The 14,977-nt window shown below is 39.5% G+C and overlaps 1 protein-coding gene across 3 annotated transcripts in view; it reads left to right on the forward strand.

Annotated features, from left to right (window-relative positions):
- nhsb (Nance-Horan syndrome b (congenital cataracts and dental anomalies)) overlaps window positions 1-10,902 on the forward strand; it is a 46,123-nt gene extending 35,221 nt beyond the window's left edge. Inside the window, exons 2-12 of one of the 3 annotated variants that reach the window (XM_046840751.1) lie at window positions 1,964-2,116; window positions 2,888-3,021; window positions 3,194-3,229; window positions 3,453-3,506; window positions 3,999-4,046; window positions 4,484-4,540; window positions 5,335-5,530; window positions 5,856-5,987; window positions 6,625-9,606; window positions 9,693-9,816; window positions 9,968-10,902. In XM_046840751.1, coding sequence (XP_046696707.1) covers window positions 1,964-2,116; window positions 2,888-3,021; window positions 3,194-3,229; window positions 3,453-3,506; window positions 3,999-4,046; window positions 4,484-4,540; window positions 5,335-5,530; window positions 5,856-5,987; window positions 6,625-9,606; window positions 9,693-9,816; window positions 9,968-10,565 — 4,514 coding nt within the window. In that variant the 3' untranslated portion in view covers window positions 10,566-10,902. The remainder of the gene's footprint in view (window positions 1-1,963; window positions 2,117-2,887; window positions 3,022-3,193; window positions 3,230-3,452; window positions 3,507-3,998; window positions 4,047-4,483; window positions 4,541-5,334; window positions 5,531-5,855; window positions 5,988-6,624; window positions 9,607-9,692; window positions 9,817-9,967) is intronic. The other 2 variants (XM_046840753.1, XM_046840752.1) reach the window with 2 other exon arrangements.
- The last annotated feature ends 4,075 nt before the right edge of the window (window positions 10,903-14,977 follow it).

Below are 14,977 nucleotides of genomic sequence, written 5' to 3' on the forward strand. Positions count from 1 at the left end.
GCTGTTTGTTCATTAGGAGTGGTGCATGTCATCATGGAGAATTTCATGTTTGCTCTTTGTTCTTGCTGTTTATCATAAAATATCACAGAGGTGGTGACATAGTCAGAATAGCACCAGTTGCATGGAGACAGACCTAAGAAATGGTTCCATTCCTCACCGTTGACGTTTCAGATTTCGGATTGACCAAAATCTTATTCAATTTAATATATGGCTCATTAATTGCGGTATTTAAGTGCAGAAATCAGACAATGGAACTGAACTGTAGCTACATTACAGATTACGACTTAGCAATTCCTACAACCACAACACTTACCAAGTATGTTTGGTTATAGGCTTCATGTTCGTCCTGGATTTATTGTTGAAAGGGAGTAGCACTGTAGCTGTCCAGAAATAAATCTAACCTGGTCACCCTCCACCTTCCACCTCCAGAACTTGATACATCACTAACTTGCCAATGAGAATTGAATAAAAAATTTTTTTTCGGCTTCTCCCATTAGGGGTCGCCACAGCGGACCATCCACATGTTTGATTTGGTACATGTTTTTACGCTGGATGCCCTTCCTAACGCAACCCTGCCCATTTATCCGGGCTTGGGACCGGCACTAAGGCTTGTGCAACCCTAATGGCTGGGGTTGGTTCCCTGACCGGGGATCAAACCCGGGCCGCAGCGTTGAGAGCACCGCATCATAACCACTAGACCACTTGAATTAACTATGTAAAAAGTGTTGGATGTCTTGAGTATCAGGGCTGAGAGAGAGATTGAAAATGTGGTTGTAATGTGATCCCAAGTTTCTTATATATTGTGTTGTAACAGGAAGGTTGTCACCTCAGAGCTTCTGGGGCTTCTGAAACCCTAGGTATATGTGTGCATGGTGCCATGTTGGGATCTAGAATCCTGTTTATGCAGTGCCTTGGAATATATTCCGAATTTACCACCACAACGACCAGGCTAAAGATTACATGTAAAGGTACAACTGCAAGTCAACAAATGTAGTTCCATTGATTTTCTCATACATTAAAAAAAAGGTTTAGTACAGGGTGGTACTCGGTGGGGATCCTATGCTCTGGTTCTTGTTGGTGTACTTTAAATTTAAGTGTGTATTATGGGTGTTCTCCAGTTTTTTTTTCCACACACTCCAGATCCATCATGACTTCATTCAGGGGTATGAAAACTTTAATATTTTTGATCTAGTTTAGAAGAATCGAACGAACGATTCAACGTTTATACATCGTATAATTTCTTTTTTGATGAAAAGACACCTCGGAGCATTATGCAATAAGAAGGAAAGGGAGGAGACTCATACTTTGTCTCTCTCTTTCTCTCTCATTCTCTTTCTCACATGCACACTATCTGTGTTTGTTGGGCAAAATGAGCATCTCCTGTTATTGCTTGCAATTGTGGTCTGATAAGGATCTGCTAATTCACTGTAAATTAGATATGAAGGGTTGCTTAGATACGGCTGACTCGGGGCTATTCACGGGCACAGCCGCACGGTGCATACTGATGGGCAGATGCTACTTTATAGAGGGAGAGAAAAAGAGGGGGAAAGGGTTGGAGAGAAGATGTTCTATGAAATGATTAAAAACTCATTAAAAATGTTTGAATGATTAAAAATTTGCCATATGTCTGGTACACTACCAATACTTTACTGAGGATGGTCAGTTATCTGCCCAGTGATAGCCTTGTGGTCTATTTTAATACGGTTTTACTTGTGTAATACTTACATCAATAACTTACAAAGGCATAAAAACTAGTCAGGAATAACATCCTGAAAGAAGGCTTAAGAGGTAACAGAATCAACAGAACCTGATTGCTTATTAGTGACACCACAAACTACACAATTGTGGGAAAGGCCTACATAAGGGTGTGAGGAGATTATGGACAGGTGTCCATAAGCCTTTTGCCAGTGAAGAAGACCTTGATCTTGAGTTTCTTTCTTTTCTTCTGTATGTGTTTGTGCAGCCGTGTCAAATCTGGACATCGAAAGCAAGTTAACTTCGCACTATCAGGCCCCATGGCACCAGCAGCACAACCTGTTTCACCCCAGCACACGGTTGCCATGTTTGGAAGAGCTGCACCGCCATGCCCAGTTCAGTCTACGGGCACTGCACAGAGGTAAGCTTCTTAACAACTGTGGTTTTTAACCCCATGCACCACTGCACACTGGATAGCCAACTGGCTATAAAATAATCAAGAGAAAACCTCTACAGAGGAATTATGATCCAAATCTGACAGTCCGATAAAAATCTGACAGATTCTAATTACATGTACCTTTAATTGTGGTCCACCTTTACAGCTTTAAGGCAGATTAGTTTGACCCTAACAGACTAAAGGGTCAAATACTATGAAATTTATAGGCGATCAGCATGTAAATGCTTGTGAAACACACATGTACACAGCTCTTCACACAGAACCTAGTCGTAGTTCTTCGTATTCTGTGCACGTTTACAGCATAACAAATTGCACAAGTAGCGTGTGTATTTTGTGACGCATGCTGCCCCCTGGTGTTGGAAACGTCTCACAACAATGCAGCTGAGCTTGGGAGCTTCTGCTTTTCAGGAACCATGCAGCAATCTGATAGAACTGATTAATGTGTTATGTACATTGATATTTCATTTGAAGACACTGGAGTTTTTTTGACTAACTGACCAGAATCAAACTCAGTGTATTTGTAATGGTAGAAGGTAGGCATAAGGATAGAAATAGTGTGACAGTCACTCATTAGACTAGAAATAATTAATCTTATGCGACAAATACTGGATGGTACTGCGGATAAATGGATTTTTATAATTATTGACCCTAAAATGTTTGTTTTTACTTTGCAATTTCAACCTATGGTGTAATTACTAACCCTTCTTTTTTTTCGGTTGATTTTCTTTAATACAGAGCAGTGTCAGCGTTCAACCAGCAGAGAGCGCAATCGGGTCACCATATCCATCTCGGTGGCCCCGCCCATGCCCGCATTCCCCTCCCCTCACTCCCTCAGGAGGCAGGACCAGAGAAGTCGACACTCACGAATGGTAAGCATTATAACAGTTATAGCAATAATACCATCATGCAATACTCTAGAAAGTGTCTAGAAAGGAACCCTGTCTTAAAATGATGTGAACGAATTTTTTTAAGTGTTTGTTAAATGTACGTTTTTCAAAATTATAGCAGATTTATTTTTTTTTCTTGTGTTTCATGCCATAGCTGGACAGAGCTGAATTTCAGACAATGCAGAGGAAGGTAATTGACCTTGTTATTCAGGCCCCAGTGGGCATCTGGAAATGAGAACCACTTCCTATCTACTAATGTCATGGAAATTAAACATTTTTAGTTGGATTAGTCATTTTTTGGCTTTAGTGCTATTAGATTAGTGAGGATTTGGCTTTTTACTGACTGAGTTATATGAAGACACACTCAAAACTCAGGTTCCTCCTTCCCTTCTTTCTGCCAACACTTGGAACAGGAAAGATGCACCAGAGAGTCAGACATGCAGACTCTCCCCAGGAAAGTTATCCAGGTGCTGCTGAACGTTTCTGTTTTCTGCTTCTAATGATGCATGAATGTCATTTATTTTTCATTTATCTCATCCATGGTGGGAAATCGACTTTCATTCTTACCTGTTTTTTTTTTTTTTTGACCAGGTAATCCCTTCCACTACCACTAGGTGGACCAAATCACTTTGTTTTGATCATTGACTTGGTTTTAGTTTTGTTTGCAATCACTTAATATGTTTTTCATTTTTCAATGCTCAGAATAAATATCATTTTGGTATACGTGATCATATTTATTTTGTAGAAGGTGGTGTTGAAAACTGTTCTGCATGATTCATCAAACATACCTTTTTGTCATGGATGTCAGCCATTATTTTTAAGGTCGTTTGTTTAAAAAGAAAAAAAGGTTTGTTTAAGGTCGCATCGGTATACGATTTGCAAAGCACTATGATGTTTGACTAATGTCTCAAACCAGACTCTTCCAGGTCTTGATATGTTTGTTATTTCCCACAATGCAGCAGGAGAGACCTTCGAGGGAAGTGGAGCTTCAGCCAGCACAGAGAAAGGTAAATGATGGCACATGACTCAAATGCTATAAAGTGTTTCCAGGGGTATGGACTGGACCCTGCAACAGCAACCCAGTGTTTCTCACTGAAACCCTAAAGTATTTTATTCGGCCATCTAATTTCCACTGTGCTATTTTTAAATTCCTAGTCAAGAGAAAGTCCATCAGGGTCTTAATCCCAACCCCTTCCTAGGTTCAGTTCAGGAGTTGAAGAACTCTGAAGAACAGCATAGCCATTTTATGTCCCATAACCATTTTGTTCATTGTGTTCACCTTTCAACTTTCCTGACCAACCAGATTTTGGTGTTTGAGAGTCCTTTTGTGATTTCCGTGATTCATATTGCCATTATTTTGCTTTGCACATTTCTTTTAATACATTGATTTCAAGCCATGTGTTTGCCTTTTGTTGTTGTTTTTTTATTATTATTTTTTTTTTAGCATGACCGTTCCACCTCCCCTACATCGTGTTGCGTGTTCATCCCCTGGATGCGAAAGGTATTCTTGCTGTAGTCTGAGCTGACCTCAAATGCAAATTTTTTTTAAATCCAAAGAGCCAGTTTGGGTTAATGGGTAACATTAAAGGGGCAAATGGGTGAGGTTTGACATAGTCCTATTATTTCCTATGGATTTCCGATGATCAAATTGTCCATTTTTACATCATACTGGAAACTCTGAGATAGCTTGCAACCTTTTCTTTTCTTTCGGACATTTTATTAGCTCACCATGTGCCATTTCATTAAGTTCTTCCCTAATCCTCTTTAATACTTTCTGAATTCTTGTAACACTGCTTTGAAATACTGAAAATGACTCCCTTGAGTACTTTGAATATGTAGATATAAAAAAAAAAATCACAGGATATCTTGAACAACATACAAATATTTGTTCTCATAGATAGGTGGATGGATGGATGGATGGATGGATGGATGGATGGATGGATGGATGGATGGATGGATGGACTTAATTTACTATAGTTTCATGTGGAAAAATATGCAGATATGAGTGCTACTTTTATTTATAAATTCTTTGTAGAATTAGAATATGGCTAAATGGACCAAATTCCTGACTCTGGATATTTGCTTTTGTCTTTCCTTTTTTTCTCTCTGGCCCCTTCCTTTTCAGACCCTTTCTTTGTCTCATGGTCACCCCAGCTTCCTTGATGAATATACTTTGTAACATTGTGTGGACAATTTGCTTCCTGTCAGGTTAAGACCATAGATTGTAAACATGCTTTCAGGTTCTTCACAAAGCCAGTTCATTTTTCTCTTCTGAAATGATTTTGATATGATCAGGTTGGAACCAATACAAATACAGACGTGGAGTTGGTAGCTCCGGGACACAGGCCTAAATGTCCAGTTCCAAACGTTCCTTCGACACTGGACAAGCAGACGAACTGGTCAAAAGCCCTGCCGCTTCCTACACCAGATGAAAGGATAAAGAATGATTCTCATGTCATCTCATCCTGCATCATCCCTATCAATGTTACTGGTAAAACTCCATCTGTATGCTTTTTCGAGTATGTGAGTGCAGATTAGGCGATTATTCTAACATAGTTTGTGCTTATTGTGGCCTGGAGTACATGTGGACTGGGACTGGGATGTAAATTGTTTAGGAAATATATATAAACATATACTAACAAATGCATGAGCAGGATTTATAAAATGCAAAAACCCATCTAGATTTAAGTTCAAGATTTTGCCGTACAGTATATTGCACCCCTTCCACAATGTTTGACTAAAGTGGATCTTATTTTATTATTTTAAGAAGGACGATTGTGTAAAGTGTTTCTGAAGTTGTATGTCTCGGATTGCAGGTGCAGGATTCGATCGGGAAGCCAGTGCTCGCTGCTCGTTGGTTCATTCCCAGTCTGTGTTGCAGCGACGAAGGAAACTTAGGAGGCGGAAAACTATCACAGGCATTCCAAGACGAGTACAGCAAGACATGGGTATGACTACCTGATGCTTGTACTGACATAACTATATGTACAACAAATACTACTTTAGATTTGGACAAATGTTTGTAGACACTGAACTATAAGGTTTGTATGTGCTTTTCCACATTTGGTGCCCATTTGCTATTTTAATAACCACCACTCTTCTGGGAAGATGTCCTACTAGATGAGACTGGAGGTCATTTAGCTAGAAGGGTGTTAGTAAAGTCAGGTACTGATGTAGGGTGAGGAGGTCTGGGGTGCAGTCAGTGTTCTAATTCATTCCAAAGGTGTTCAGTAGGTTAAGGTCAGCACTCTGTATAAGGCCACTCAAGATGTCCCACTCCAACTCATGTAAACCATATCTTGATGGAGCTGACTTTTTGCACAGAGACATGCTGGAGCTGGTATGGGTCTCATAGTTTGCAAGAAAAAGAATGTAATGCCTAATCACATTTTAAAAACACACCATGTTTATTTATAATATCTAATGGTAGGTATTCCCTAGGGGTAATATTCATATTGTTATAAAGCAGACAAATTGTGATGTTGAACTACAAATCTGCCTAATATATATTTTTTAATCCAGTCACCTTTTGTATTTAATTTACTAAATCAAAACTATCTATAAGATGCTCTTGAATTTCACCAGATTCAGATGAATCTCCCGTGGCCAGAGAACGATCTGTGGTAACAACCCATGGCAACCCACACATGTCCCTTTACCAGGAGGAGCTGTCACTTAGTGGCCGGACGCTAAACACCAAGGACTCTGGCTGCCAGACTGATGACTTCCTGATTGCTGCTCCATCCCGTAGGCGTATCCGTGCACAGAGGGGCCAAGGAATTCCAGGTTCCCTCTCTCATTCCACTGGTAATATAACTTCATTACCAGATCGCTCTGATGCAAACTATTCTACTGCTTTGGGCACTCGTCTGCGCTCAAGAAGTTTACCCAGAGAAGGAAGTCGAATCCGGGACAATGATCAAGATGACAGTGATGATGATGATGATGAAGAGGATGATGATGATGATGAAGAGCTCTCTCCTTATGAGGCTGAGGACTTTCTGCCAGGTCCAGGACGCAAGATAATAAAGGATGAGGAGGAGAGCACCGATGACCAAGCCATGCCAGCGCACCAGCTGGAAAGCCTCAAGCGCCTACAACATGGCGGTTGTCCTGAAAATGCTTGGATTGAGAGGGGTAGGTCACGGCTTCCACGTAACTCTGACATGGGAAGCTGTGAGATCTCCTCTAGTTCAGACACCTTCAGCAGCCCCATTCACTCTGTCTCTACTACAGGTGTGCTTGGCAGCCAAATTGACCACAAAGAAGACCATCAATCTTCAAGTGGAAACTGGAGTGGAAGCAGCTCAACATGCCCCTCACAGACCTCAGAGACTCTACCACCAGCTGCTTCACCTCCACTGACTGGTTCCTCGCACTGTGATTCAGAACTGTCCCTCAACACTGGGTCTCATATAATTGACGATACCACTGGCTTTATCATTGACCCCTACCACCTGGACACCTCACAAGGTCAGGGACACAGGTCTAGTTCATTTACCTCTTCAGCTACAGATCAGATGGATGATGCAGGCGTTAGTACCGCTAGTGACGGGGAGTGGAACTGCAACCAGGACCAGCAGGATCAACCCTGTCTACAAGACTTCAGCCCAAAGCGCTCAAGGGAAGATGAGAGCGGCATAAGTTGTCCCAGTTATTCTAGTGGAGAAACATATGAGTGCTTTAGTGGGCAGCTGTCAGCTGAAACATTAGAGAGCGCTACACATTACACTGTTGACACCGAATGCTTCTACACCTCCGTGCAATTGGACTGTGGTCTTAAAGGTAGCAGAAGCTATTGCAACTATGCAGCCATCGACCCTGACTGTGGCCCAAGTGGGAACATTGCACCTGGCATGGGTGAATACCCCCAACCAGATTACAAAGGAATGAGTACACTTGGAAGAGGGTGTCTTTCTTTAAGAAAACCAAAGGCTAAGCCACCCCCACCAAAACGTAGCTCTTCTTTAAGGGAAACGAGCAGCAGCGTATCCACGCAAGAGCCGAATGAACCAAAGATTTCTAGTGAGCTGCCTCTGCCTTTGTCTTCCAGGGAGATGAAGCTGCAGCTGGAGTTGGCTGGTACTGACAGGCACCTTGAGACTGCAGGCCTTTGTGACAAACAGCTTGGCAATTGGGGTGTAGAGAATATCAGAGAAATGCTAGACTGCTCATCTCCATTTAGTTCTTCGGACACACATTCCTTTAAGGATGAGGGTGCTGTTCAGTCAGACTATGCAGACCTTTGGCTTCTCAATGATTTGAAATCTAGTGATCCGTACAGGTCACTATCCAACTCCAGCACTGCTACGGGTACAACAGTTATTGAATGTATCAAGTTGCCAGAGAATCTGGAAACTCAGGCTTGTGGCTCCAGCTCCAGACCCACCTCACCAACACTTTTACCACAAGAAGGTGATTTTAGACTGGGCTCTCCTGAGAAACTTGCAGCATTAGCATCTCCATCAAGTGGATATTCTAGTCAGTCAGAGACACCCACTTCTTCCTTTCCATCTGCATTCTTCCCGGCACCACTGTCCCCAACCAGCGGCAAGAGGAAACCCAAGGTGCCAGAAAGAAAATCATCACTCTCCTCTCTTCAACAGCAGCAGCTTACCGTTCGAGATGCAGTCTCTTCCTGCAGGAGAGATACTGATTCCCACGCACCACCTAGTCACCTTGACCTAAGTGCTCTTCACACCAAGCCCTTTGCCTACAGAAATCAGATACACCTCCTTCACCAGAACAAGCAGAAAGCAGCTGCAGCAGCTGCTGCATTAGCAGAGGCCCGTGCTGCAGCATGTGCAGAGGCATCTAGCTTGGCCAACATGGCAATCACTTCGACTGTTGGGCGGTCTAGTTATCTGCGACCATTTGATAAACCGACAGAGGGCAATCACCGTTCTGAGCTGTCGAGTGCTGATCAATCAACTCGACCCAAGTGTCCTACAGTAACAGTTGACACTTCGACTGCTGACAACCGACATAACAGGAAACCACCAGCCTACAAGCCACCTGCTAGGCAGCACTGTGACTTTCAGTGCCCACCCCCAGAAGCTATTGTTATACAACACGAGGGAATTAAAATAAGGCAGGAAAGACATGGCTCAGGAACGTACTGGGCCATGACAGCATTTAGAACACAACCACCTGTACAACCAACCAATGAACAAGAAGACTTCCTAATACCAAAAGCCCAGGCTTGTGAGTCCCAGGAAGCTCAGCAAGAGGCAGATTGCAGCAGGTCTACAGATGAAGATGAAGCATCGGTGGCAGAAAGTGTTAAATGTGAACACAGTCATGCACCCAGACCACAACCTCAGGCAGAAGCATCCTTGAAACTGAGCAGCACACTGTCTCCTCCTGCTTACAGCGATATACGCAGGAGTGACGTTGTACCATGCAACAGCCCAGAGCAAGTGCCTGCCAAAAGTTTAGAAGCCTCATCACACACTTGCACAATCAGCAAAGAGGAGGTGTACGAGACATACGTCACAACCAGAAGTGCCTCACATGATGGACACGAGGATGAGTCAACCCCAGACACAGAAGACTACTTCAGCAAAGGTAATATTAACTAAAGCACAGAATAGCATCTATGTTGTTTTATATGGTGAAATTAAAATATTCTACATTGCATTTCATTTTGACAGACTCAACCCCCAGTGACAATTCAAATTCTCCTCTGACTGATGACTCGAAGTTTGATGACGATAGCCTATTCACTTCACCTAATAAACTACGCACAACTGAAGATCTGTTTGCAATGATCCACAGGTAATCGAAAAGATCCAAAACTAATATACTATGTAAAAGATATATTAAAATGCTTGCATGCCATTTTGGTGGCCATGAGAATCATTTGTGTCTCTTGTTTTTAACATTTTTCTTCATTTTTGTTTTATTCACTTACCACTTTTGATTTTAGATCAAAAAGAAAAGTTCTTGGACGGAAAGACTCAGGGGATCTCAATGGGAAAGGTCGTATTGGAGTTGCTCCTGTCAGTGGTCCAGTCAATCATCCGGTGACGTGTCCAATCGTTGCAAGTGTTCCAGCTTCTGCTTCGGTTTCTCAGAGAGCACCCGGACCTATTTATAGGAGTGCCAAAAAATCCAGCACCTCCAACGAGGAGTTTAAGTTGCTCCTGCTAAAGAAAGGGAGTCGCACAGACACCAGTTACCGCATGTCTGCAACAGAGATTCTTAAGAGCCCTATCAATCCTAAGTCTCCAGGTGAACTAGAGGCTTCCAAGCAACAAGAAGAACCCCCTTTACCAATGCAGGAGCTTCCAGCCAGCACAGAGCCACTCCCCAGCACTTATCCCAAGGCAAATTCTGAGGGTTTCTCTACAAAAACTCTTACTATGTCTGCTGCCTCTAGGCAAGGTCGTTCAAGGATACCGCCTGCAGCCAGCAGCAGCAGGTACAGTACTCGCAGCCGGCTATACACTGCCCCAATGCAGGCGATCTCTGAAGGAGAAACCGAAAACTCTGATGGAAGTCCACATGATGACCGTTCCTCCTAGTGGTATAATTCTTTGTTTAAGGGTATGTGTGGTTTTCTAACCAATGACAAAACAACAAATCCCTCAGAAAAATTTGAATGAATGAAAAAAATGTAAGAAATGAAAAAAAAAAAAATTTGTGATTTATCATTTTAATATTTTACAATTAAGTTTAAAAAGTCCTGTTTTTTCAGCTTTTTTGTATTCCATGAATTCAGTGAACTTTTGGTCAGTCATGAGCTTTTATTTCCATCAAAAGCTATTGAAACTTGTGAAATTGTGGTACCACAAGTACTACTTTTTTATAATGTGGATGCTTGGTGGATATTGATTAAAAAAAAAAAAGCCTTTCCTTTCATTTAAAGGGTGTATATTTTAGCAGTGTGTAGATGTAGGAAAAAAACACGAAACAAAAAAACATTTTCCGACCCCATTCAGATTTCATTCACACTAAGTGATTAGTACTGTGTAGGGTGCGAAATTAAACGGAAATATTAGACACGACCCTGATAAATTCTCACTCAGGAAGTATCGTACTTTCCCCAAGATCAGTTTATATTGAAATTAAATTGTACTAACACATATGGTTTGTAGCATTGTTGACATTATTGGAGTACCAAATACCCATCCCATTGTTGTGATTTCTAATTGGGACTTCAGTTTAGGCCTACACAGGACAATCACACTGTGGCCCTTGCTAACTGAAGGTCTGGACATTTAGTCTCCCGGATGATCGAAATGTTGATGCGTAAATAAATTGGTTTGCAGAGCCTTGCAAAATATATTTTGCACTTGTTTCAGGACGGCAACGAGAATTCCTTTAAACATCCTGTATACAAAGGAATGGTACAATGTTGATGTATGATAGAAATGAGTGTTAAGTTCTCATGGTGTCACCCATGGCATTATAGTGTGAGTTTATATTTTTCGTTACAGGCTGCCATGTTGCTTTAACCTATAGTTCCTTTATTCGACACCAGCTTTGAGCTTACACTACCAGAAAACGATTATGTTCAAATTATTTGACATTTGAATGCACTTATGGTAATTGTGTACATTATGTAGGTATAGAATAGTAGAGGCGAAGATGACTACAACAGTAAAATTGAGAATTCTGTATTCTATGAATACCCTTAAAGTTGTTCAATCAGATGTTTGTTTTTTTTTCCTGTCAGTAAACGTTAGAAATCGAGAGATTTGTCAAGCTTACACTGTGCCGAAAAAGTGGAAGATGGACGTACTACGAATCAGTCCATTTCAAGATTAGTCTTTTCTACTAAGTACTGTCACGGTGTTCCCACCTTTCCCTCCCTTTTTTCATCTTCTTTACAGCATGCAATAAGGGACCTATTTACTTAAAGGGAAAATTCTTTTGCAAATCATTGAGTATTTGTATGTTCAATAGGTGATCAATTTGATGAGTATGTTGAAGCTTGATATATTTGATTCTTTTTTGTTTATTATTGTTGTTGGATGTATCGACTCAGCTTTATATCCATTATGTGGAAGAACTGGACAATCTGTTAAAGCACTGCTGATATAAAGAAAGATATATATATATATATATATATATATATATATATATATATATATATATATATATACATATAAAATGAATTAGATTAGATTATATGTGTGAATTTGGGGGATACGGATATGTGCTGGTTCTTGGGGATCGATGCAGAAAAGAAAGGCGATCAAAGTAGAACGTTTATGTAGCTGCATCTTACTCATTATTTGTATATATATGTGGTTGTGTGACTAACAAATATTTGAAGTCAGCCTTTTTTCTGGACTGTTCAGTTAAGATGTACTGTATGTCCTGACAATACTTTATGTATGTCCTGACAATACTTATATATATATATATATATATATATATATATATATATATATATATATATATATATATATATACTGTAACATTACTCCAGTAACAACATTCACTGAAAAAAATGTTTCATATGCATTCCATGAATTTCTTTCCAAGTCTAATATCATGTGTTTCTTTCTTTTTTTTTTTTTAAATCAAAACACTGAAATCATATGGACTGTACCTTTTAATCTGTGTGTGGTCATAGAATTACAAAATCTGTAAAATCCTCTATTAGATTGCAACATTTATTAGGGAAAAAAAAAAATCTGATATTTTTCATTAAGGGATATTTTATCCAGAGAATTATTTTGTTAATGAATATAGAAAAGAGTAATGATAAAGCTTTATTTAACTAAAAAGGTTATAATTGAACATATTTCATATCAGGGGTGTATTAGCCAGTGGTAAAATACTGTAAAAAAAAAAAAAAAAAAGAATTTCTAATTAGTTGTACACTTGCATAATTTACATATTTGCTGTATAATACAAAAAAACGTAATTCAGCTGTTTTTGGTGCTCTAAACGGATTTTATACCCAGGTCATATTCTGTTCTTATTGCGATTAAATGCCATTTGTCATTTCATAACAGTTTTTTTTTTTAATATCCCATCAACTGGCTTATGTAAGAAGATACCTTCAACACTCGTGACATCATCAATCTTAAGATATTGTAGCAGTGTACATGTATTTGCCCATGTTTTCTTCCTATTTCAAGATGGTAGCTGTATTTTAGGATTGTAGAAATCCTAAAAAAAAAAAAAGTTCAGGCTTTGCATTGACATCTGTATCGGAAAAGGGGAATGAAATGCAAAAGTCTTGAGAAGTTTTTGCTTTTCGACGTTTCTTTGAAATGTTAGTACCTCAGCATTCCAACCCAATTCGAAGGTGTTCATAGGAAATAATCTGCAATCCACACATACTGTACTGTTGTTCCATGTCCTCACTAAAACTCACTGTAACTTGTGTTTTCCAATAAAAAAAAAAAAACGATGATACATATCACCTGATATATCACACTGCACAAATGGGGAAGCACATTTTGCTTTTGCCAAAGGGTTATACAGGTATGAAAGTGGATCACAGAAACCGGAAACTGGATAAAAGGTCATGGGTTCAAACTGGAAAAGTCTCTGTGCTCGTCTGCATCGTCATGCCACATCTCTTCACGTCAGATTCATTCACAGATTCAGCATCTGTTTTTGTATTTTTTTATAAACGTGTACATACTCTTTTTAACAAAGCAAACAAAAAGAATCTTACACACTGTCTTTTTTTTTTTTTTGTACAATGTTCTCAAAGTTTACATTAATTACATGCCTTTGTATATTTTTTTGAGCTGTTCAACTCTCTCTGTCCTAGTATTTATTTTTTTGGTAAACATTGTGTCGATTTCCATTGTAAATTTAAACCATTTGTTAAAAGCCCGAATGGCTTTGCGTATTAACTGTGCATAGAGGAGGCCAATAAATGTGACTGCATTCAAAGAATTAAATGGTTGTACTTATTTTTTGATTGGATGATTGACTGATCATTTGTTAATTTGTTGATTGGTCGGTTGGTTTATTGGTTGTCTGGTGGGTAGAATGAATGGGCGAACGGTTGGTTGATTGGTATGTAAACATACTCAGTATGGGCATCCGTTATTACACACTGATCATGGCATCGTGGGTTTTGATTATTTTGGTGTTTGGAAAAATGATTGGTTGGTTGGTTGATTGCTTGGATGGTTGGTTGGTTGGTATGTAAACACACACAGCATGAACATCCAGTGTTACCCATTGATTATCAGTACTCAGCTTAGGAATTCATGAAAATATCTCTGAAGGACCACAACAAACAAGTTGGGTGACTGTTCGTTTTGAATGCTTGAATGATCGGATGGGTGAGAGTTTAATTGGTTGGTTGGTTGGTTGGTTGGTTGACTGGGTTGTTAATTGGTTGGTTGATTGGCTGAATGGTTGGTTGGTTGGTTAGATGAATAATTGAATTTTTTTTTTGGGTGGTTAAGTAGAATGATTGATTAGTATATTGTCATGAAAAGGAAGCTAAGCCCCAAATAATTTATGTAAATGTACTTATCAATGACATACAGTATTACCAGATTTTCTTAAAACTATTGGCTCTACTCTTTTCTGAATTTACTGAATTAATAGTTTTCATCTCCAGGAGTTTTTTTTCCATGTTGTTCCACTGGTTTGCTCATTAGGGATAAACCTATACATTCTTTTATTACCGCTTTATCTCGTAAAACTGCTTTGAGACAATGTCCATTGTTAAAAGTGCAATACAAATAAATTAATTGAATTGCGTAGAATTTGAAATCACCTGGTTTACTGATTCACAATCATAGCATTGAATTTAACCAGTTTTCATTAGTGCACTTCAGTAATGTGGCTTTATTAAGTTTTAAAACATATGCAGTTTTATTTAGTAGGTCTGCAGATTGTTTGCAGCTTGGAATTTGCATAGAGATGGTAATCCTTAATCTCTGCATCATTATGAATGAACATTTTTATTTTACATACCTTTTATATTATATTATACTAGATATTTTCA

This window comes from Silurus meridionalis, chromosome 26 (assembly GCF_014805685.1).
Source record: "Silurus meridionalis isolate SWU-2019-XX chromosome 26, ASM1480568v1, whole genome shotgun sequence".
Lineage (NCBI taxonomy): Eukaryota > Metazoa > Chordata > Actinopteri > Siluriformes > Siluridae > Silurus > Silurus meridionalis.